The 25,592-nt window shown below is 43.7% G+C and overlaps 1 protein-coding gene across 2 annotated transcripts; it reads right to left on the bottom strand.

Moving 5' to 3' along the window:
* Positions 1-1,132: 1,132 nt before the first annotated feature.
* Positions 1,133-21,040, bottom strand: ANXA5 (annexin A5). 2 transcript variants are annotated; one of them, XM_054283818.1, is made up of 13 exons: positions 21,020-21,040; positions 20,611-20,653; positions 14,072-14,156; positions 12,950-13,044; positions 12,467-12,580; positions 9,809-9,899; positions 8,795-8,874; positions 8,316-8,372; positions 5,797-5,890; positions 5,333-5,428; positions 4,827-4,885; positions 2,709-2,831; positions 1,133-1,650 (listed from the first exon to the last, which is right to left on the bottom strand). In XM_054283818.1, the coding sequence occupies exons 2-13, from the start codon at positions 20,617-20,619 to the stop codon at positions 1,588-1,590; spliced, it is 966 nt and encodes a 321-aa protein (XP_054139793.1). In that variant the 5' UTR covers positions 20,620-20,653; positions 21,020-21,040; the 3' UTR covers positions 1,133-1,587. The 2 variants fall into 2 exon arrangements, with proteins under 2 accessions (XP_054139793.1, XP_054139792.1); XM_054283817.1 differs by lacking the exon at positions 21,020-21,040 and adding an exon at positions 20,748-20,826.
* Positions 21,041-25,592: the final 4,552 nt, after the last annotated feature.

Here is a 25,592-nt window from a genome sequence, read left to right as displayed (position 1 = left end):
CCAGTGGTCATGCCAAGCTGGCAGTGCGTGCAGCTGGCTACGTCATTCCAGGATGAGAAGCTGTAAATTAACAATCCTTGCTAACACATCTGTAAAGGTCCCACAAAAAGCAAAACTGACAATTCATTTCAGCAAAAGGCAGTAAACAATATCTGAACATATATATATCTGAAGATAATTTTTTCTTCCGCGTATTCTACACTGAAAACAAAGCACTTAGTAGCAAGAGATCATGACAGTACTAATTCAGAATTACAATGCAGAAAATTTAAACTTCACATTTATTCAACATGAAAGTTTTAAAGTTCTTAATAACCTATAAAGACTCAGTTTCAGAAGAAGTATTAAAAAGTGCAGTTTCTGCAGCTGGTGTGACTGATTGATAAGCCAAGTTTAGAGCCACGGTGTTCAGACCTTACCAAGGCATGAAAGAGAAGCCTCTTCATTCTCCTTCATACATGTCAACTTGATTTTCAGATCCAGTCATAAATGCTGAACCAAAGCAGAGAATTCAAGGCAGCCCACAAAACAGGCTGGTGCTTTTCTCACCCTGCACTCTGCTCCCTGATAACCTGAGGGGAGGGATGCTGCAGCCATCCTCCTTTCTCACAAGACCCCTGCCATCTCCACCCAGTGCAGAACCTTGTTATTCCAAACCGATAAACCACAAGTACAAACTCCTCTGCCAAAGCAATAATTGACAAAGAGCTTTCTCATCTGAAGAACAGATGCCATCTCTTCCTCACCTGCTTCCATTCCAGACCTCCTTGACTGGTCCTAGAGTGCAGCACTTCTACTCTACATTGGCCCTGCACAGCAACTCTCCTTCCTTCCCTGCCCCAGCTTTAGAGGAGAAGAAAAACACAAAGCAGCACAAAATGATAATGCCATGCCCAAGCAAGCACCAATATTTTGGTTTTCCAACTCTACTGCACAATGGCATCACCACAGCACCCATATCCTAGGCTAGACATGAGGATGGAGAGCTGCAAAGCACCACAGGTACCACAAAGCCTCAATAATGGGAGGAAATATATACCAACAGTCTGAGGCAGTGAAATCATATCAAAGGGAAAACCTATCAAAAACATTAGATTAAAAACCACATACAACTGTGATAAGAGGGGAAAAATTTATTGGTCCTTTAGATTTCCAATGATTGCTTGTAATATGTTCAGCAAATTCATTCCAATATTACATACAAAGGATTTCCTTGCTTGCCATGTTAGAATTAGCTAACATTCAGTGGAAATGTAAGGAATAAAAAGCAAAAAGGATACTCTTGAATTTATTGTGAAATACATTATTATTTTTTCCTATTTCAGCAAAACACCTGTAAAGGACTGGGTTCTGTGCTCAGCACCCACCTTCCACAAAGGTGACTCTCACAGATCACAGAAGGCACTTGAAATTCCTGGAAGTTGGGACGTGGGGAAGAGGAGGGATAGCAATGCGCTCCTTTTTACTAAGTGCAATCCTAGTATAAATTCAAGCAGCACAAAGCATTTAGATACAAAACCTCAGGCAGACATGCTAATGAAAGGCTGCAAAGCTGGAGGACAAGGAGAGCTGCGTGTCCCCCGCCTGTCAGTCGTCGTCTCCGCCACAGAGGAGCAGCAGCGCTTTCCTGTAGTCCCCGGACGTGTCTTTCTGTCAAGGCAGCACAGCAGCACCGTGAGTCACCAGGGCAACTGCCAAGGAGGGCCCCAGCCTGTGACACACTCATCCCACCCACAGGAAATCCACATGGATGACTCTCTGCTCAGGAACGACGCAAGGAAATTCTCTGCCTGTGACATGAGAGCTGTTTTTACACAGACAGGCTGCCAGAAACAAAAAATCTCCAAAAGCTTTACTAGAAAACAGAGCTGCCTGTCGCACATTTGACACATTTGTCTGCAGGGGAAAGTCCAAAGGAGAAGCCCAAAGCAGCACCAAAAGTAACTCAGGGGCAAAGTGCACCTGCCACTGCCTAGAAAGGCACCAGCTCTGCTCCCTGTAATCAATGGGAAGCTCTGATATGAAATCTGTATGGGCCTGGCAGGCATTGCCAAAAAAAAAAACTCCACCCAGGCTAGTTAAGGGAGCATAATGTCAGGAATGACAACAGAAAAATCATAAAAAAGCAGGACTTTCAGTATAAAACCAGAGAAGAAAAATAAAAGTCTTTTGGCTTAACTTTGCAGCAAGAGCTGGCTCCAGATTTCTTGCTGGCTCCTTCCCTTCCTGTTCCTTCCCATCCACTCAAAGGAAATTCTGACTCAGTAGTTCCACAGCGAAATCCTTTTCACTTGGAAATGTTGCCAAGGGACCCACATCACAAACCCAAGATCTAAACTTCAACCTCATGGTAATTCAGACTCCCAACCCCAGAGTTATCTCTGGAGCCAGCACCCTCTCTGAAGCACTGCACAATAAGGAACCCAGACAAGAACAAGGAAATGATGCAGTAGCTAAATATGGTGTATGAGTAAGTGCAATTTCAGAAAACCACATCATCTGCCCTAGTGAACACTGGAAGGAAACATTTTCCATAGGAAGTGTCCCCCTCTTCAACAATGCCATGTCAAAACTGCAGAGGAAACTCCATCTCAGAGTCCAGGTCACCCAGCTCCACCCACACCCACCCTCTGCCACAAAAAACAACAGTGAAAACAACGACATCTCAATCACCCCTGCATTCCCTGAGAACAAAACAGTAAATTTACCTGAATCATTTGATACAAGGACTTGGCAAAATTCTTTCTGAATTCTTGTCTAATATCCAGCAGATCAACTTCACTTCTTGAAACCATGACTCTGATCAGGGTGTCATCATCAGTGCCAGCCCCCTAAAGGGAAAAGACCAAATAATTTTCAAATATGAGTCTGCTCTGGACAGATGCTGCAACAAAACACGAAATACAAACAAGTATTGTACAACATGAAAGCAACAAGTGGCATCTCAAACCACTCCTGCATTACGGTTCAGCTCCAAAACAGAATATTTGGGACAGCATCATGAGACATTCACACTGAAATGCAGGGAACAGAGAAGCTCTGATCCCTGGACCTCTATCAAGTGCCAGATTCCCAGGCCTCTTATTTCATGTTTCATCTCAAGCTTCAGCTGTGAATGCCCACATAAACGTACAAGACCCCAGTTCCCAGCTCAGGCAGTAGCACAGCTGCTCACCACAATCAGAACCCCCCTGCAGTGCTCCCTGAGGCTGCAGAACCGCACTCACTTCTGGAACTGGGCACCTCAGTCCCAGCGGTGACCAGGACAAAGCAACATCCTACAGCAGGACACAGGCAGAGCAACTCACCCCACCAACTCTCCTGCTGCTCAGTATGGGAGCACAGCTTCACAAACCTTTCCCAACCACACAAACATGCCCCACTCTGTTTGTCATGCTCAGTGCTTGAAACATTTCACCTTCCTGTGTGGACCAAGGCCCTGACCCCTCTGCTCAGACAAGGCAGACTCCACACAAGCTGAAGCTGTACAAACTTTGATGTGCTGACCTGCGGATGCACCTCAGGGAAGGACTTGGCAGAGCCCCCACGGTCATCTTCAGCCTAACGTCCAGGGCCACTCAATCCATCTGGGTGCAATATTCCTGGATTACACCTAAAAATGCCCTGAAGCTGCTCAGAAGTTATGCCATGAGTCCGGTGGTTTCTGAGGAATAAAAGCCAAGCTCTACCCTACCTAGTCATGAAAGCCAGTTCTGCCCAGTGCAGAACCTTGCTATGCCAGACCGATAAATTAGCAGTAAAAACTCCCCTGTCAAAGTAATAACTGACAAAAAGCTTTCTTATCTGAAGTGTTGAACGATTTTTTATTTATATTCAAAAAAACCTCAGGGGATCTCACCAGCACACATTGGTCAGGCTCCTCAAAACAGAAGTGTATAAGAATCTAAATCCGACAGGAAAATTGCAGTCTTTAAAAAATAAAAATAAGTAAGAGCAAAGTAATCCTCCTCAGACAGCTCATCCTACTGATACAATACTTTCTATTTTTCACCTGAACCTAATTCTACATTGGTATCCACAGAAGCAGTAAAGGACTTCTAAAAATTAAGCTGTCATTTTGTGTCTCATCACTAACTCTCAAGCTGCCACCTCATCTTCTGACAAATGCACTTTCAGGGCTCTCCAGCAAGGGCAAGGGAGGAACTCCTCAAGGAAGCTGATATCTTGCCTGAAAACAATAGAGTACCTGCCTCTGGTTTAATTAATATTACCCACTGGGAGTTAAAAATTACAGCTTTCCTTGCTTATCTCTTCCCATCCAAGAGAAGGTGAAGCCAACAGAAACATGGATGCACTGCTAATATAATTCCCACATGTAATAATTTGCAGCTGTTTAAGCCTTTCCTTTTCTCTGCTGAGTTTCTTTTGCTTCTCCAAACAGGATGGATAGCTACCCAAAGCTACCCAATGCCCTCAGTCTGTAAACACTCACATCCAAATCCAAGAGTACTAATTTGCACAATCTACAATTCTTTCCTTCCTCAGTACATCCACCACCCAAAGACACTGGCATTTAATCAGCTGGGAAGTGCCCAGTGGATATTGCCAGACGTTTTCCAGTGTAGCAACAGCAAACCAAAGAACAGCTGATGAGACTAAAAGGTCTGTGGTCTGACAAATCCATAATGAACTCCAAGGAAACCATGAATTATTTGTATCCTCTCCCAGCCCTGCACTCCCTGAACCTTTTGCTGATAGTGATACTGTCAGCATTTACAGTGGCCGAAGAAATTAAGAACAAGCTAAAGGGAGAGGAATTGTAGCTGGAGAAGATGCAAAGTGACCTAGGGAAAACATTTACATACCTTCATGGAATAATACAGGGTCTCAGCAAAATAGGCAGGCACACTTCGAATGCATTTCACTGGAAAACACAAATGATTTAATTATTTACTGCTATCAAACACAGGGCAATCTCTTATTGCCAAGACAAGGTGATTGTCACTGGGTCATTCTCTCCAGAGGTGTCACATGGTCTCTTCCTCTGTAACAACTCTTTGGGTTCTGAGATTTAGAAAAAATTTATTTCTGACAGCAGAGAGACTTTATTAGTCAAACTCTCCAACACTGTCCTAGATAAGCTGCCAGGAATGCAGGTGAAGGCAGAGCTCTGTCTCAGCTCTGGCAGAGGTGCACATGACCACACAGAATGCAGTTCACCACCTCTTCTCCAGACATAAAAATAGATGCCAGGTGATTATGTTCCTAAAGGAACTCTGCTTTCCCACCAGCCTCTGTGGCACCTGCAATTTCAGGAGGCCTGGGAGTAAGCCAAGGCAGCCTAGGGCTAGACACGCCAGGACTCCATTACCCACTGCCAGGAGCAGCTTCTCCAGATCACCAGAGGTCTCGCGGTCAATGGTCTCCTCAATCTGGAAGCCAGAAATGGTCATGTACTTGTCAAACACTGCAAAACAAAGGGTGCTCAGTCAGGGAACAGCCAACATTGCTGCCAGTGCTCCTCAGGACGATGCCCCCTGTGTGTGAATCTACAGCTCAGGTGCTATTGGCCACTCACTGTCTTGTTCTGAGCACCAATTTCCCATCAGATGCCCCCTGTACAGCCCCTCCCTGCACCTGGAAGGAACAGCTCCATGTATTATTCCCAATGACCTAAGCAGATTGGTAAAGGGAACTTCTGGATGATCAAGAAGCAGGGAAAAAGCTATTGTCCCTGTATTATCAGCTCAAAGTAGGCACCTCAATATGGGCTGAGGTTTTCCAGGCTGGATTTCAGGCAGAGGTTCTCAGCCCCTCATTAACCACACTACCTACCCCTCCTCAAGTGGGAAACACTGCGGGTTCCCAAGATAGTGATGAACTTTTCTTCATCTGTTCCCCACTTCAGCTCCCCAGCTCTGAACAAAACCTGTTACAAATTCAAAATATCAAAACATCAGCATTTGTTTTGTGTCCACACCTCCTGTTGAAAAGTTCTATTTATCTCACTCTAAGGAGAATTAAACTTACTAACAAGCCATAGCTGGAAGGAAAAAATGAAATGAAATTGCCAAGTACTGAGTTCATCTTAGAAATAAATGAAAAATATCTGAAATTGACTGTGAAGGCATTTCCATGAGTAATGCAGCTTCAGGCCCTGAAACTGACTGTGCATAGTCCTCTTCATAAGGACTCAAGTTTGCTGAAGCTGTGATAATACAGATAAAATCTATTCCCAGTACTGCCTTTTCTGCCCTTTTCACCCTTCCCTTTTACAAATGGCATAAAATTTGTTACATGATTGGCTTCAACAACAAAACCACACCAACTTGGCCCAGGAGGAAGTTCTCCAAGAAGGAGGGGAAGATGGATCTAGAAGCTCTCACAAAAAGGATTTTCAGGCTGATATATTCTTAGCTGTTTGAAACCAGATTTTAATCATGGTTTTAGCATATCTGTGGCTTTTCAGGCAAGTCTGTATTTGCTGCAAAGACCTGGGTGCATTTTCAGCACCAGGAAAGTAAAGCACTTCAAGAAGTTGGAATGAGCAAGAGCCAGGAGAGAACAAGAAAGAAAAAGCAATTTGGAAAATGAAACAAGTTCTTTTTCCTGACAGCTGGAAAACTTTGCCCTTTTCCAAACTGTGCTAAGCTTCTCTGTAAGGAGAAAGGTTGTACATACTGTAGTATCTATGATCTTTTTAACAATCATGGTACAGAGTGAAAAAAAGGTGGAGAGGAAAAAGCTCTCAAGGCATTCACTGCCAGGATATTTATTACAAATAACATATGCTAAGCCCTGCAAATGAATCCAGCACTCTCCATCCAGTAGAAAATGAGAAGTCCCAGTACAGCATTTAGAAAAATAGCAGCAAAAGACAGATTTAGAGATACTACAATTTGCAAATAGAACTTCATGTCAGCATTAAGTTGGTACCTGCCTTGCCACTGGGCAATACACAAAACATACCTCAACTGTATAACTTGAAAGAAATGATATTCACAAAAGCTTTTTCAACAAGACAGACTTTCTCCTTCAGGCATTCTCAGAAAAGTCCCACAATTGCTTTGAATTAATATTTAGTAATCATAAACAAAAAATTTAAACATCACTACTGAGCAAAAAGTTTGCCTTCCAATGTATCAAGTCCTTTCCAGAATATATGACTCAAAAAAAACCCATTGGGAAGCCAAAAATACTCCTACATCTGCACAGTCATGTACCCCAGTTCTGACCATCTGTACCTGGCAACAGCAATTAGGAAGTGACTGAATGTGTTCCCACTGTGTTGGTGGTGAATGGCAAAGTCCATTGACTCAAGGTCCCAGCCCAAGTTAAACGCATGCAGCAAACCACAGAGACTGTTTGGAAAACCAGGACCTTCTCAAGAGCTGGGTTTTAGTGCCTCCTAAATTTAGCTGCTCATTTAAACCCAATTAAAGAGGCCAAAAGGAATCTACCTGCCTACCAGGGCCAGTGCTTCATATGTTTCCTCAATTACATAGGCCCAGCTAAAAGCAAGACTGAAAATTTCATGGAACAGTCTAGTGCACGATTCAAACATTTGCCCCTCTAATTTTCCAGCTGTAACTGTCACAGGAAATTAACTTGGACAGCAAAACAACAATGCTTTCTGCATTTAAGTGACAAAGAATAGGCCTGTACCGGTAAAATATATTTTGCCAATCTGTCTCTCCATCTTGCTGTGCTTTCAGGACAATGTTTTATTGATCTAATATTCAGTGTTTCCTCTTGTCACCTTGAAACAATCCAATTTCTTTCATCTCAACAGACAATTTATGAGAGGAAAATGTCTCATGCAGAGTTGTCTGAAATAACTGAGAAGAACCATGTACTAAATGAATTGCAATCAAATCACTGAAATATCGACCATCACTCCAACAAAGCGAATGGCACCAGCTGGAGACAGGCAAGGACAGGGTTAACTGCTGGCATTCCTCTCCATCCAGAGCACAGGGGCAAGGAGCAGTCATGGACAGGGATTCAATTCAGAGAGAAGTCCAATTCAGGTATGAAGGAATGAACTGTTAACATCTGAGTTTTCCAGCAGTGGGTCCCTCAGCATCACCAAGCCTCAGCCTCTTCCCATGATCTACTCACTGTTTTATTCAGGCTCTTCACTAAGTAATAAGCAAAACTGAAGTGTGAAAGTGCAACAAATTTTGGTCCCAGTATTTCAGGTTTTGACACTTTTGTCCAGAACATACAAGAGCACATGAAAACATACAAGAAAAACAGAGAACCTTAACTGTCACTTTCACATTTGAATTCCAGCTGTTTGCCATCTTTGTGAGACAACTCAAAATACCCCAAACCCTAAGTGAGTCACCCACCTGAGCATCCTGCTCAACAAGAGCCTCATCAACTCCAACATCAGGATCTCTGTTTCCCTAAACAGAAATTCAGAAGTTGTTAAACTGAAGAATTAGCAGATAAGTCAAAAAGCATTGATCTGTTACATTGATCCTGTAAGTTACTGTAACAAGTCACCCCTAAGGCATCTTGTCCAAAACCACCTTGTTTTCCCTTTTACTTTCATGTGTCTGGATGAAATAAGGGTCCTCTTCTCCTTTTGCCCTCCAAACCCCACGCAGCAGCACCTGCTACACCCATGGGCATCACAGAAGTGTTTTGCTTCAGTGATATGGAAATGACTCAGAAGGGAGCCCAAGGCTGACCCTGCATGTCAGAGCAAGTGCCTCAGCTCCAGAGCCAGCCCTGCCCAGCACAGGCCCATCCAGAACCCAGCTTAGTCAGCAGGAAGGGCTAAGTGCACCCAGCAGTGAAAGTCAGCCCACAACAGCACACCAACCTGCAGCAGCACCACCAGCAGCCTCTGGAAATGGCCTGAGGTTTCCCCTGTGATCTTATCCTCCAGGTCAGCTTCATACTCTGCAAAAGAGCAACATCCGCTCACCACAGTGCAGGGGCCCTCACTATTTAGAGGGGAGAGCAAGGAAAGGCAAAAAGTCCCCTTGACAGACAATTTGTAGAATCATCTATCAGAAGCATCTTTAACACTCAGGACATTCTGCTTTCACCTACATAACAACTACTCCAAAATGGAAAATAGAGCACCTCACAGCTCATGTCAGGAACAGATTACTCACAATACTTTGAAGTACAAGGTGACATGCATGGATACAGCTCCTTAAGGAACTAAAGGGGATACAGACATGGAGTCATGCTAAAATTCAGCAGTTTCACTGTACAAAAATCATGAGCCCAGACAAGTTTGCTACTAATAAATTTTTCCCCTAGAGACTCTGTGTTTGGGCTCAAAATTTGTTAAAACGTGACAATTTCTTGTGTGGCAGGAATCTGCACAGAACTAAAAGGAATCTGTTGAATTAAACATTGCCCTGAAAAACAAGCCCACAACCACAGGGTAAAAGCCTCTACTCCTGTGGACAGCCAAAAGCTGCACCTGCTTTAGCATAAGTGCACTTGAACACAACACAAAGCAAAAGGCAAAAAACCATCACATTTGTGGTTTTTTATGTGACTGTTCTCTTGTTTCCAATTACTGAAAATTGCCTTTCAGTGCAAGGGATGAAAATAATGGGTGCAGGAAATAAATGCTTTTGAAAGAATTCTAACTATAAAGCACGAAGCACCACAACCTGCAGTCACAACCCTGAAATAAACTATTTCAATTTACAATTCAAATTCTAGTTTCTTTCAATATGAAGCTTTGCAACACAGCAGAAAGAATTCCCTTGTATTGGACACATCCATCAGTTTAGAGATAGACCTTACTTCAAAGATGACATAAAATCATATTAAAGAAACTGAAGTGAGACCCTTATTTCATACAGAAAATTACCTTGCTGATAAACCTGTTTAATATTCTGCACTTCTGCAGGTGTTCTGGAGGCAAGAATTTCAGTCAACACTTTCTCATTGGTTCCTGCTCCCTGCAGGGGTGCAAGTATGAATCAGTTGATGGAATAACAAAAGGAAAACAAGAAATCCCTTTGACAATCAAAACCAAGCATAAACTTATATATTTGGATCAAATAAACAAAAATATTTTCTTCTTTCTGAGACTCTGTGGGGATTTTCAAGATAATTTCTCCCAGTTTGTCTTGATTGTTTTCAAAACCAACCCAACAATTTATAAAAGCCCAGCACTGCGGGATTCAGAGGGGCCTTTCCACACCCAAGCACAGCCAGGTGCACCTCATGTCACAGCTGAGACAGCCACAATAGAGTGTCACCATACCATTTCAGAAGCTTCAACCCACACAGTAACACCACACCACTCCAGAAGGCTGCAGGCATCTGCCCTTCCTGTCCCTCAGCCCAGCCTTTTATCCCCTCCTGCTGATGGCCTGCACCCGTGTGCCCTCTGCTCCCTTTGGTGGTTGGGCAGTGCCCTGGGCACTCGTTACCTTCAATAGCATTCACCTGCTGCTCACAGCTGGGCCCATTGGGGATGAGGCTCAGCTGCAGCCCAAATCATCACAAACTGTGTGCCTACACCTCAGTTCCTTGCTATTACAATCAAGGACATCAGGAGAAGTGAATGGAGTAAGTTTCCATCTTAGCTGTAATTCATACAGTGTCTGCCACCAGCCAGGACACAGATAAGCACAGAGCCACCCAGCACAGATCTGCAGCCTGCTGTGAAACAAACTGTGTACTGTTAAACAAAACTCTTCTTCCACTGGAAACACTGTACAAGAGAATTGCTAACCCAGATAGTCCCAGCAATTCTGCAGTTCTTAATGACAGCAGAAACAACAACCACTCTTTCATTTTTACAAGGACAGAACTTACAAAAGCCAGGCCAATATCTTGTTTCCACAAGTCTAATCCTTTGTTTGCAAGAACAATCCACTGCTCTTTACACACACAAAGGAGTCATTTCACAAAAGCAACACTGAAATGCAATAGTGACCATTTTTTGCTTCAACATGTGATTTTCAACCTTTCCTCTAAGGAAAACACTGAATACTAAACACATGCAAACATATGCAACTGCACACAAAGCTATCCAGAACACAAACCTGCCAGGTTTCAGGCAATCATTTCCAAAATGCAGATTGTTTCATGAACATGCCTACTCAACAAGGGAGGCAGGCGCAGTTAAACTCACTCTAATCCAAGCAGCAGCAGTGAAAATGGATGGGACACCCTTTGGCACAGAGCTAGTGCTCTTAGCTGAGTTACCTTGCAGTCAAGTCCCTGCCATCACATCTGCTTTACTGCTACCCCCCTTGGCTGAGCTGCAGCCAGTACTGACATCCTTTCCTGTGCAAGCAGTCTCTGAAATTCCATGGTGTTGGGTTTACATTTTTTTTTCAGTAACAAGAACAAAACCACTCCTGTTTCACTACCTCTACTTTCCCACCTACAGCCATCTCTTTGTCAGTTCCCTGTCAGTCTTTGACTCCTAAATCAATAAGAGGAGCTTGGGAATACAATTTTTTATTAATCAACAAGGCCTTTATCAGTTTCTCTGTCAGGTACCACCATCCCTTCCCCCAATACACACAAAGGCATTTCAGAAAATCTCCAGGAATTAAGTTTCTGTTGCCTGAAGGACTATTTGCTGGGACACAGGTGCATGAGCACTTGGCTTGAACAGTTGACTAAAGCCTACATATTAACCAGCTGCTCATCCAGGATCTTGGGAGCTTGCATGGAAGTGTCATTCCACAAAGCACTACCTCACACTAGAGTCAAGTTCAGTGTCCTCTACTTTGATCAATACTGTAAATAGTCCAGGGACATCCAATTCCTGAAATTCCACAGATGTGACAGAGACAGAAAAAGAGAGCACACGGAACAGACACTGAAATTTCTACACATCCACATTGTAAATTGTTTACCTAACCTGCCCAGAAAGGCACTAAATGCATTCACTAAAGAGAAAATTTAGAGGGGGGACACTAACAGGCTCATCAATTATTCCCTCTATGTTACTGAAGGCAGTTTTTTAGAGGTCATTCAATACTACAGACAATACCTGCTCATAATTTTTGTGGACACCAGCTTACACAAGCTCATCAATTTTGAGCTTGCACTGCAATCCATCAAGGGTAGCACACTCTGTAGCTTAAATAACAGGAAGAAACAAAGAGCACCACATTTCTGTTAAATGCTCTGAACTAATTTTCATACAGCTGCATAGTTATAAAACCTCAGCTGCTCACAGCAGAAAAATCCAGAGCCCTCTGAACTTCAGCACTGCACTTGAACAGCAAAAAGATTAGGAAAGCAACTGTACACCTAGTCATTTTCTTTAACCAGAAGGAACAATTGTTATGCTGTGTAAATTTCTAAACTGCCTCTGAGTTATTAGGATGAAAAAATACCCAGGCAAAACCATGGCACTGGCATCAGTCAGCATAACTTGGCTAATTTTTTTTTAAGTCTACTTCTATTAGCACTCCCTTTAGCAATCAAAGTTCATTTAAAAAAATCAACCAAAAGCACCAATCCTTTCATGTAACACATGAATTCTCTCTCCTCTTACCTTGATGGCATGCTTCAGTGCATGAGCATCAAAAATATACGCCGGTCTCATCAGAGACACCATCAAGGTTTCAAACTTGCCAGTAAGTTCTGATTTCAGGTCATCCACAAGATCCTAGTGCAGAACAAACAGTGCTCTGATGAACAAGGACTAAGCATTTTAAAAGGATGCACATGAGTCTGCAAGCGGAAAGGCTCTGGGGATACAGCAAAAAAGACAAGAGAGGAGCACTTCTCTTTCTTATAATTGGTACCTCAGCTGAAACAAATAAGGCAGGAGAAAAGGACGAACAGACATTTGGAAAACCTGAAACACTTTGTGATTTTTTTAGGATAAGGCAGGGTGGGGGACAGGGGGAGGCAAAAGCAAAAGTAGATATTCTCGCAAGGAATGTTTTACAAGGAATATGGTGAATGGGCCTCATATTTTAAAGTAACCATTGTTAACCAGAACCAGCTTGTTTCCAGAGGTATTTCTTCTTACCCTGCCAAATAAGGTTTTAAAGGCAGAAGCTATTTCTTGACGCTGAGCATTGTTTCTAGTGGTGAGGATTGTCAGCACAGTTTCTTCATCAGTCCCTGAAGGTAGAAAGTACAGCAAGTTACAAACACACTTTGAAAAACAAACTGCAGTGGCACAAACTCAAAAGGCAGTGAAAGATGCTTGGACAACAAAAGCCTACTGGCCAACAGCAGAATCATTCAAATAACAAATGTCACCGTACCCCAAGCTGAGCCATCAAGTTTGGTGCAAAAACACGACTGGAGGACTAAACACGTTTGTTCTCCATCAGTGCTCTGATCCAGACTCTGCTCCAAGCACCAGCTATAACACTTAGTCAGTCAGTGCTCCACAGACAGTCATGCCTTTGGGCTAACCAACAAACAGCCAACTCCCAGCAAAACTCAATCTAGCAAACCCAAACACCTCCGAGGGCAGCAGTGTATGGAAAACAGCAGAGCTATTATCCATTTTATACACAAAGCCTGCAAGGTAGGTCCTCCCAGCCCTACTGAGTTTGCCTCTAGGCTGAGGTGTATCACACATCCCTCCTGCCCCTCCTGCTTCCTTCCACTTCAGAGCAAATAGCACATCAGGGTTTGTTCTCCCAGGAAATTTTGGGGCAGAAAGCTCCAGTGTGGGTTTACTGCCCACTTCCTAGTCTGCATTCACGCTGTGTGCTCACATTCCTTGCCCCAGTAACTGCACTGTGCTCACACAATTCCAGGACCAGGAGGCTGCTGTGCAGTTTCCATGCAGAGCTCCTACCATGCTGATGTAATTCTCCACAGCTGTCCCTGTAAATCCAGAGCTACTGCACTGTAAAACTTCAGTGTGCCCAGAACAGCATGTGGAACATCCATTTCTTAATGGGGAATGTGCAAGCCCCTTCCCTTTTCCCTCATGCTAACCCAAAAATAAACACCCGTGAGAGCTGCACAGCCACGACCAGGACACGCCCAGACCAGTGCAGTCCCAGGGCTGTCATTCCATAGCTTGTAAACACATGCCCTACCCTCATCTACTGAGACAAAAAAGATAAGAAAGGAGGTTTGCAAAGGAGGAAGAGCCTTTTCTTTGCTGTAAAATTAAAATTATCCTTACCCAATCCCTTCATGGCCTTACGAAGGGCTTCTGCATCAGCTCTGGCATCGAAAGGAGCAAAGGCTGTCACAGTGCCTCTCGTATACTAGACGGGAAAAAAGGGTCAGGGGGAGAGGGAAAAAGCCATGAAATACAATTTTGCATCTTTCAGTTCATACATGAGCTTAGGTTAAATTTGAATTCACAATCCAAAAGCTGACTGTCTTTTTCTTGCAATTGTCTGGCTAAAGAGCAGTCTGTGGTGTTTAAACACAGCTCAGTCCAGAGGTACTACTATGGATTCCCTTAGCAGTGCAGCTAAACTTGGGTGTATTTACAAACCAATTCTGTAAACTACTCTTATCTCCAGCACTGGAACCTGAATGCAAGAAAATTATTATGGATTTATCATTTGCTAAAGTAATTTGAAAAATTAATTGCACAAACCATGTATGCTAGCCCAAATGGCACAAAGACACATATGGAAATAAGAACTTCACAAGGAAAACCCTATTGGAATTCTCAAGCCGATTTTTTCCACCACCCTGCAACCCACTGAATTCTACAATGGCTTTCACTATTTCATCATAGTGCTTTTGACATAAGCAATTTCTTAAAAAGTGATTCAGCTACATTAGTTTATAACTAAGAAAAAAAAAAACAAAACCACCCAGTTCAAACATAAGGGTAAGAGATCAGTTTGTCCAAACACAAAAACAATTCTACTAGGTTTCCATGGAACATGGCTCTTGAGGGAATTTCTCTTTGGATTAAACACAACAGGACATTCATCATCTCTGTGGAAAAGTTTTGCCTTTATTTAAATAGGATAGCTCAAGAACCTATATGTGTTTAGCACAGTAGTTAACTATGGAAGTGGCAAAGAGGGGAAACAGCTGGGTTTGGGGAACAGGAAGGTGTTTCCAGCAGCTGAAGAGGGGAAATTTCCTGTGAGCACAGCCAGAAAAACATAGCAATCAAACAGGCAGGGCATTTTTCCACTCTCAAGAAAGAGCACAATAGCAAGTGCCAAGACACCTACTGAGATTGGCACGGATTACTCCAGAGGCAGCACAGCCATCTGGCCTTCCCTGGAGTTAGGAATTTCAGCCACTATGGTCTCCAGTCAATGCACTCAGAGACAGGTCAGCCAGAAGGGCAGAGAGAAAAGAGCAGTAACCAGAAACTGCCCCAGGGCTCCCTCCTGCTCCTGCCAGCAGAGACTCTTCAGGCTCCCACAGCAGCAGCCAGGAGTCAGGTTCACTTCTCACATTCTGACAGATGAGAACAAAAGCATCACAGTGCTAAATGGCAAGAACAGATTTCTTTGTGGGACATGGTCTCCAATAACCAGGAGAGCTCAGAGGTGTGACAATCCCACTGGAACACTGCTTGTCCCATTACAAGCCATTTTTTCTGGTAGTACTTGGAATGGATTTATCATCATCTTCCTAGCTAATTCCAAGGCTACCATGAAAACAATCTCAAGGATTTGGGACTCACTTTTATGCACTGAATTTAATTTGGTAAAACAGATAAAGACTGAAAAGTCTTTCCTTCCTCCTCCCTTACTACCACTCCAACCAGAGTGGGGTTACTTATTTTATTTTTGTTCCATATCATCTCAACATAAAGAATATTACACAAGTACCACAACTCTCCTTTGGAAATGACCAAAGTCAACAAATCTCAGAGGAAGCAGATACTGATCTTGTGCTTTCTTTTGCTTATCTTGTTATAAGCAAGTGGAATTCCCCTGCACAATCCTTAAGTCTTGTGACAACAGCCCAACATTCCCATGTGGCTGTTATAGACAAGGTATGTGTGAACACTAAATGCCAGATGAAATCTCTCTGCACAGCCCTTCTCATTTTTGTTAACTGACAAAAGCACTGCATAGAAAGCCTGAACGCGCACAAAGTTTGATGAGCAGTTCCTGAAAATCTGGTGCAGCTGAAGCCTAAAAGACTTTTCCTGATGTCTGATGAGCACCGTTTACATTCCAGGCATTCCCCTGTGGCACACAGCACTCAGTGGATTTTGGCTCCCCATCTGCCACCACCACCCTCCACCAGAACCTGAGTCACCCCTGCCTTCAGGAGCCACATGTGGGCAGATGTGACACCACCAATAATTGGCCCAGTACTGGGAAAGGGTGAAGCTATCCCTAACTTCACATCAGAGCACAGCTCAACCTAGTGCTTTTTAGAGCACTGCAGTGTGGCCTGACAACTGGGGTACAGCAAGGATTACTCAGGCATGCTGTGTTCAACAACCACAAACCTATCTGAAACACTCCACTACTCACAAGCGCCCTTTTAGTTACTCCAGTTCAGATTTCTCATTTGTGAAATCAATGGACAAGAGCAGAAAGCTCTGCAGCAGTGAGAGCCTCAGTCCATGGAGGCAAGAGCTGCCTCCCCCTTCCCAAATATGGCACATTTTGGCCACATAAAGAGAGGGCAGCACCTCTTCTGAACCACCACCACAGCCTGACCCAAACCTGCTGTCACAGCAAATCTGAAAAGGAGATATGAACCAGACAAACTTCATTATTTATTTACCTCTACGAAGAGATAGCTTTAGTACCACTAGAAACATTCCTTGTTTAAGTAAGCAGACACACAGTAACACTACAGCCTCATAGGTCCTTCTTTCTTTGGATAGTAAGCTCCCCATCCAGTAGTACCCAAAGCACACGAATGAAAAAGATAAACAGTCTTTGGTATAAATCCTTTTGTAATCTGGAGTTATCATTTACTCAATCACCACACCTTACACCAGGCAGTAAAATAAAAAGATAAGCACAACACAAAAAAACCTCAACACAATGTGTATCACAACATTAAAACACTCCAAACCTACACACATGCTTCTCTGTCTACGTTCCCCAATACAGTGATTGTTGTTAAGGAGTCATGTGTACTGCAAATGAAATTTGTGACTACACACTAGAAATAAACAGCAGCTTTCATTTTCTCCAGACAGTTTCCAATGAGACCAAGGAAGCTCCTAGAAACACAAAATTAGCATGAAAAGGTAGAGGGGAAAAAAATAAAAAGACTACAAAGCAAGAGGTAATATTGCTTTAGAATTTATGCCCCTCCAAATGAGCAAATTAACATTCTCTGGTTTTTTTGGTCCAATTCTATGCTAGCAAAGGTTTCTAGAAGATGAAACCTTAGGTGAAATGTTTCTAACCAGCACCTCCAAGCCAATGTCTCCCAAAAGACAATTTAGCATCACAAACTAACAGTGCCACATATCCTGGCAACATAAACAAGAGCCACTTAACGAGGTTCCTTTTCATTTTCCTCACCAAGACACAAAATATTTCCCACCCACAAACCCCTGTGTTTAGCCACTGCTGAATGCAGAGCATTGATATCAGCAAACAACAGACCATACTTGAACTGCCTGAGACTCCTTCCCCACCACCATGGCTCTGTACCACCTACAGCACCTTCTTCTCAGTCAGAGTTCCACAGATGAAGAGCCACCCCCTTTCTCCACAGCAACAGAAGCAGTGTCTCAAAATTTTGCTGCTGGAAAACCCAGCATTTAGTGTAAAGAAGGTGCTGTGAGAATTTTTTCTTTTTTTTTAAGCAGCCATTTGTTTACAAGATGGCACAGGAAAACTGTGGGGTGGTAAGATTGGAAATGGGGAATATTTAGCAGCAAAGAGAGAAGGTAAGCTATTTCCAGCAGACCGAGGACAGCCCAGGAGGTCACACGCTTGAATAAATGACAGACTGCCCTAAGACATCTTACATAAGACCCATCTTGCAGATAAACACAACACAGTGTTCACTGTTCACCTGAAAGCCTTCAGAGCCATTGGAGTCCACACAGAGATGCCAGTTCAAACTGTGGTCTAAAACCAACGTGACACAAGAAATATGCCATTAATTCCTGACATTTCAAGGGCAGTACAGTGCAAATGGCATTGTGAGTGGATGGATATAGGCACAGAGTGATGCAAATGTAAAACTAAAAAGACCTGTCTACAAAACACCTCTCCAAGTTGAACAGTGCTTCAGACTGTCTCCTTAAACAGGAGGAGTAAGCTCGGGTCAGCAGACTACTCACATCTGCCCCACTAAATTTAAACTCTTGAGAAAAAACAATTACACAACGTCTGTGGTGAACTCTGAGTCAGTACACCACAGAGATATCAAAGATAGGGAGGAGGGATGGAAAAAAAAAGGAAGAGGGGGTGGGAGAGAAGGAGAAGAGCAAGCAGCATCCGTGTACGAACCAACACAGAGACATTGAGAAATGTCAGGAGTAACCTCAACAGAGCCCGAGGGGGCTGCTCAGAGCCCAGTTCTGAAGGGCTGTTTGTACTTTGGAACATGAGACAGTTTTCTGGAGCACTATGGAGCTGGCAATACTATCCCTGTGCTCAGACTCACAGGTGCACATTGGCAGAACAGGAACTCCAGACATAGTGCAGAGCAGCCACACCTTCGGCAGCAGCAAGTGATCCTTTCCTGGCGGTTTACATGTGGTCACACCAAATCCTCCCAAAGTTTTATTCAGGAAAAAAATTAGGAGTAGCAGACCAAAACAGACCAGTCCACAGCACCTGCTGCTTTCTTTCCAGATTTCTGAGCCAGCAAGCACAGGGCAGCAGCTCAGCCTGTTCACTGAGGAAGAGATGGTGCCCTGTGCATTGCTGCAGTAACAAAGACCACTGCACACACAGCTGGGAGAGAAAGGGCAGCTTGTCAGGGCAGCAGTGCTCCCTCAAGGAAAACACGTAAACACAGGCAGACAGACACCAGCCTGTGCAGCACATGCTGTAGTTTTCCTACAAAATGAATGAACCTTTCTATTCTAGACAGTAAACACAAAGTTCCCCAGGCCTTCGAGCAAAGAAAAAAAAAAAAAGCCTTTACAGAAGTGGGCAAGGACAGGTATTTCAGTGACCAAGACTCCAAATATAACTTACCTTCTTCAAAGGTTTTATTCTTCAGTGATGCACCTAGGCTAAACTGAGCTCCAGTACACTGTGGTGTGCAGCCTTTGTGAACCCTGCAGTTTTAGCTGTACACAAGGAATTTCTGTCAATTGACAGTCAGCATTTCATGGGCATTTTCACTCTTACCACCATTTCATAATGCAACATATAGAACAGGCAGCTGTCACGAGAAGTAGAGCCTCTTCAACTTGGCTTCTTTTCTTTTCATAAAATGAGTTACAGGCTACAATGCTTTAAGACTCCCAGTCTTTTGTGGCTGCCTAACAGCACAGGTAAAGAATACTGCTTACGTGGAAAGCAGCCCTCTGAATGTGGAAACTGGAGAACAAGGCCTCCCTAATAAAAACCCTCCTTGTTCCAATGACTTCCATCTACCAACACCCACCACAGACAAAAAAAGCCATCCCTCAAGGGCTACCTTAGGCAGTACAGAATTTACTACCTGGAGCCAAGAGTAACTGGCTTGCACTACTGAAGAATGAAACATTCCTGTTGAGAGGGTGAATTAAAGTTTGTCTCCGTGGGACAGACGAGAGAATACTGTCAATTTCCATGCTTTAACTAAAAGGAAGTTACCCTTAAGCCTATAAGTAATGCTACACACACTGTAATAAAAGGCTTATTGTCCAAGCACATCCCTCTGGCCAGGTGTCCTGCATTGGCATGGGTAAGGGCTCCTGTTCTCCTAACATGCATCCTACAACCCAGGCCTGATGTATAGAGAAAGAAAAACTCCTTCTTTGTCACTCAAAAGAAAACTCCCCAAAAAATCACAACTTCAAGAATTTAGAAAAATACTATTAAAAACTTTTTTTCTTTGAAAGAAGTTATCTTTCTTTTATAACTAAATTCAGACATAATATAAGTAAATATTCACAAGGGTATTAAACCTAGTAATCACTCCACTCATTAAGAGCAATTATTCTGACCTTCGTAAAAGCCCTAACACACCTTGATTGCGTTCACTTTCCACAGCAGTACAAACCCCATAAAGCCATTACAAACACCTACAAATAAGCCATTGAACTCCTATTTTATTTTTCAGAGTGTATGCATTTGGCACAATTATAGAAACAAATGCTGGAGTCCGCCCCATTTTCCACACCTTCATCCAGGCTCAAACCACAGCAACCAAAGGGCTGCAAAATAAAGTCCCCCCCAAACTAAGAACTGCACATATAGCTCCCAGAAAAACTCATGTTAGCTGTGGGAAAACCGGGAATAGAAATACCGAGTCCCCACTAGGCACTGCCACGGCGATATTTTTTTTTCTCCTTCCTTTCAGTGGAAGGAGCCTCCACCCATGCGCAACATAAACACAGGGTACCGAAAACTTGGCCAAATTAGTGGAAACTGGTGGAAAAAAAAAAAGAAAAAAGTTGTGCCTGACGTGTCCCTCACATGACCCCCGTTCCCCTCCCGTCCGCCCGGGCTTGTGGATGGGCTGGTTGAGGGGAGTCCGAAAAGAAACGGGTGAGGAGTGAAAGTAAGGAGAGGGATAATACGAGGACGTCCCCGGGAGCGGCCGGGCACGGGCTGTCAGGCCGTGTCCTCCCGGAGCCGCCGCCTTCCTCACCTTCGCCATCTCTGGGATCCTCCGGGTGGGGCCGAGTCCGAGTCTGCAAAGAGAGATGCGACAGTGAGGGACAGTGAGGGACAGCGAGGAGCAGAAAGCGACAGCGCCCGCCCGCCCGGGCTGCCCGCGCCCCTCACCTCCCGCCGCGCCGCGCTGAGCCACCGGGAGCACCGAGCGACGCAGCAGCGAGGCAGCAGCGAAGAGGGAGGAGGTCCCGCGGCGGCCCCGCCGCTCTTGCCTCACCCGGGGGCCGGGCCAGCCCCACCCGGGGCGGGCAGCGAGCCCCGGCCGCCTCCCGGCGCTGCCTGCGGGCCGGGCCGCGCCCCAGCTTTCCCCTCCATCCCTGCCGTGCCCTGGGACGGCGGCATTGGGGCTTTGTTTCTTAGCGATCGTGAACCTTTTAAGTTACATTTGCCGATAGACAGCCCCCAGCAGGTGCTCAAGCGCCCTCCGGATGAAGTCTGTATAAAATCGGTTCCCGTTAAACTGAAGGGGATCCCATCCCAGCACTAAAGGGCAAGTCTGAACGGAATTCGGTAAAAAGCAGACATTTCATCAGCTGACCTAGCCTGGCTTCCAAGTAAGCCAGGTTAGCACAACAAGCACAGCGTTGAACAGAACGTTAGGGCTGTAGTTCAGAAATTGCAAGCATTTCAGGTGGCAACACTTATTTACTTCATGTTTTCCAGCAGGACCATTTCCCTAGCCCAGGAATAGGGAAGATATGTCCAGTTTAGGAGAGCAAGGAGGATGCAGTCTGCAGGGCTACTCAAAGAGCTGCTCCATCGAAGCTGCAGACAGACTCACTGCCTCACCACACAGCCTTGAGTCAGAAGGAGGAAAAGTGACTGCAATGCAAATGGAATTCACGGTCTCTGCCAAAATAAAACATGAACATAATCCCGCTGTGTGAGCATTTAAACATGTAACAGTCACTTCTGTCTGAAAGTAAGTTGCATTTACCTCACAAGCAGCAAGAGAAACATAGATCATGATGTAAATTTAAATATTTTGTCCAGCATTTCTTGTTGCCCCAGCAGTGCACATACAGTTCAGCAAAAATATGGGATCCACCCATCTGGCTTCCTCTGCAGGACCAAGGAACAAACTGTTTGCTAAAATGCCCTGATTTACTCTGATTTCAATCTAATCCATTGAAGTGGCATTGCACACGTGCCCAAAGATGCATGAAGGGAATTGAGTGCTGCTCATAGCATGCATGTGGAAATTGGATTAGATGTAGAACCACAATATTAAAGATAACATTATAGATTATTGTTTTTAAAAAGTGCAGTTGATACTCAAATTGGTTACTTTTTATTTAAGCACAACCTTGCTTAGACATCCAGCCCTTTCTGCAAAATTAAGTCCTTTTCTCCTTACACATCATACCCAGAGGAGACACAGGCCACACTAGATCATGTTTCAAGCTGTACCATTTAGAGTGCAGACATACAGAAATGCAGTGGGAGCTAAATCCACTCTGTTTAACACACTCCAAAATTCTGTCCATCAGAATGAGGTACACGAACACTGCAGTAAAGGCTCCTCAGGTGCCACATGGAAGCCAAACCTCATTAGTGAATCAGATGTGTGATAAAGAAAAAATTATTGGGTGAGGCAGAAATTTGAAAACAGCTGTATCAGTATCATGTGAACAATTAATGAGACTCTAGGAACTAAGAAATCTGTAATCATCATTACTGTGAAATATGTTAATAGAATCTCTACTACAGTAAATATCACAAAGGTCAGTAAGTTAATTTCCTTGACACAAAAATATCTACTAAACTTCACAAATAAAACACATCCTTGCATAACTTGGAAAAATGTGTCTGTTTGTCTGACAAATGATTTAGCAGTTTGCATGGGACCACCTGGAATGCATCTGCTCTACCTCCCTCTCCTTGCTGCAGCAAGTCTATCCCAGCTCCCAGCACTGCAGCCCAAGGTTCGAATCCTTGGCTCCCTGAAATGCTGGGCATAGTTTAACAGTGACACACAGGCACCATTGCTGCTATCCTAAAACATCTGCTCCAAGTGTGTCATGTGTATAATAGCACATTAAGAGGCAAGGGGGAGAGAGCTTGGCTTTTTACCTCTCAACTTAGGAAAGTGGATTTTTCTGGATTATAGGATTTTTGTTTGCTATGCCTTATTTGGTATACTTACTACTTTATGGCAACTCTCAGACTCGAAGAAATGATCCAACATATGTATTGAATTCCATTTTGCCCTTTAAACTTTGAGTTGGGGGCTGTGGATTTGGAATCAAATTAACATTTGCCTTTTATTCTGCAGTAAATGTCTCTGTGTACACTTAGCTTCTCATTTCCAGAAGCAAAAGTCTATGCCATTAAAAACCAAAATACTCCATTCAAAATCTATTCCAATCAAAATTAAAGTACCATCAACCAGCTCGTTATTCTGTTCTTTGTGAAGAAACATGAGGTAACATTCAGTCAATGGGAGGCCACCATTGGACTTCTAATCAGTGAATAACAAGGAAAAGAATCTTGGGAGTGAGAACACAATATTTTTCTGCTCTGGAAAGGGTCTGTAATGCATGATCCAAGATGAATTGCAGTGGTAGGAAAAGGTTAAACAGAAGAGAAAGATCTTCTTGCCAACGGACACTGGAAGTAAAACCTACTCCAGTCAATCTGAAACGTTATCAATGTGTGTTTAAGCAAAGGAATATTTACATAACTTCATTAAGCAAAGAGGCCTAGGGGAGCAGGGGGCAATGGTAGAGTGAAACCATGGGAAAGATTCACCAGGCCATTTGGAAAGAGCTGATGTTTGAAAAGAAAATAAATCTGATTATCACAGAATTTCAGCCTTTGAATTATTTTGAATGCAAAAGGAAAAGGCAGGAATAGCTCTATGAGCAAATCCAGATTGAACCTCAAGACATGAACGCGTGCCTGGAGAGAAATGCATTTTGCACTGATTGCCTTCAGCAGAAACAATCTCGGTGAGGCCAAAACAGTTGGAGATGGTGACTCACAAGCACAAGCTGCAGGACCTTCATGGCCACCGTGGGCAGGTATTTCACCTGACAGCAGCTCTAGCAGTCAATAGTGCTCACCCACAAGTCACAAATAAGCCTTCTAGACTTAGAATCATTCTTGTCCTTTTTTTTTTTTAAATTAAGACAAATTTTCACACAGGTTAAAAAAACCACATGAGGTCATAGCAGTCCTTTCACCTCCCAAGCACCTCCCTGCTCTTCGCATCTCTAATCACTAGTAAAATCATACCAGGATGTAACAGTCTGCTTCCCAGGGCTGCTGCTGGCACAGTGCACTTCCAGTTCTTCCTTAACACAGAGCTGCAAACACCTGGAACAAAAACCAGCAGTAAAATATCAGAAAAAGAGTGGCATTGCCTTAATGGTATATTTAGCTCTGGCACACATTGAGACTTTGCAAGCAGGGCCCTGTCAGCTCCCAATCCATTTCAAGGCACAAGACTTGTCCACACAGAGAGAAATCCTGGGGTTGTAGCTGCACAGGAAAGCAAGAGGGAATGCAGGAATTATCAGATATGTGAAATAATTAATTTGATATGGGGTTTCTAATAAGGGGCTTGAAAGAGTTTTCAGAGTCTGGTTGCAGCACTAAAACATATCTGCGTGCTTTTCTGGAAACAATGGAAAAGTCCAGGGGGAAGAAAAGTTAGCACAAAAGCCGTTCAATTCAGAAGCACAGCCCCTTGAAGTTGCTTTTAGGAGTTTGTAAACAATAAATAAGTAGGAAGATGGATTGTTTGCTGTATCAAGGCAGTCTCCCAGCAGGTCCTCACCTCCTGCCCAAAAGCATTGTGCCCCATTTTGCTACCAATGCTATCCCTGAGCTGTTATGTGGTCCTATGTAACTACCTCTAAATGCATCACAGAAGAGAATAAAAGAGCAAGGCCCTCCTTAAAGCAGAGTTTGCTCTGCTATATATCCAGAAGCTGCGGGAAATGGAAAGGTCCTTCAATTTATCAAACAGAGTTGGAGCACACAAATCACATTAAAGCACTTCTCACACAGGACAGAGAAGCTAAAGCCTGTTATTGTCCTAGTTAAAATATTTCCTCCTAAAAATAAAGTCCCATTGCAAAATATTTTAAAAGCCTACTGCAGAGGTACTGAGGGGGCAATAGGCTTACCAAGGGAGATTTTCAGGCTTTGGAAATTTGATGGAGCAGACCATTTCCTTATGGAATTATAAATGAAAATCAACCCTTAATGCTTTTCCATACTTTAATGTCCATATGGAAGTGAAAGAGTCCAAAATCCTTGATGAATCACTGTCAGAAGAAAGGTGAGGCTGGGGAAAAAATAGGGCAGTTTCAAGTTCATGATTTGATTAAGACTGACAGAGAGCAATCTGTTTTGTTCCAGACTTGGTGCCAGAGGATAGACATTTCCCAGTGCCTCCTTTCCCTGAGCTCCTACTCGAGGACAGCTCAGCACAATTGGAGAGAGCTTTGTGCTGCACTCCAGCACCTCGTGGGTGGAAGGTGTGAGGCAAACACTAAGCAGTAACACCGTTAAAATAAGGGACAAGAGGAGAGTTTTACTGGTTTACAGGCAGGGGGAAACAACTTCAAAGTTGAACACTGACAGAAAGTTTATAAAATTTGTTCCCTGCTGCATGTGCTGGCATCAGGGGGCTGCTGAAGGACAGGCTAAGAGTACCAAGTACAAGACTTTGTTGTTTTTTAAAGCACTGAAGTTGCTTTGGAGACTAAATGTTGTTTTATATTCCAGCAAAGACAACTTCCTCTAAGTGATTCATTACTTCTAATCCACAACCCATTACAGAGCAGCACTCTGACAGATTCCTGATTTCTCCGGGGACACCAGTACAATGTGAAGAGGTTAATGGGAGGTACAGGCATTCATACCAATTACAGCAGCAGGCAGCTGAATTTCTCTTATTGGAACACAATGTTATTTTCATTTACTCAGAGGAGGTGCAGGTTTCTT

The sequence above is a fragment of the Melozone crissalis genome, unplaced genomic scaffold (assembly GCF_028551555.1).
Source record: "Melozone crissalis strain CALT ecotype California unplaced genomic scaffold, PUWL_Pcris_2 ptg000039l_1, whole genome shotgun sequence".
In the NCBI taxonomy this organism is placed as follows: domain Eukaryota; kingdom Metazoa; phylum Chordata; class Aves; order Passeriformes; family Passerellidae; genus Melozone; species Melozone crissalis.
Note: the sequence above shows the minus strand (reverse complement) of the source record. Positions and strands in the feature narration are given on the sequence as shown.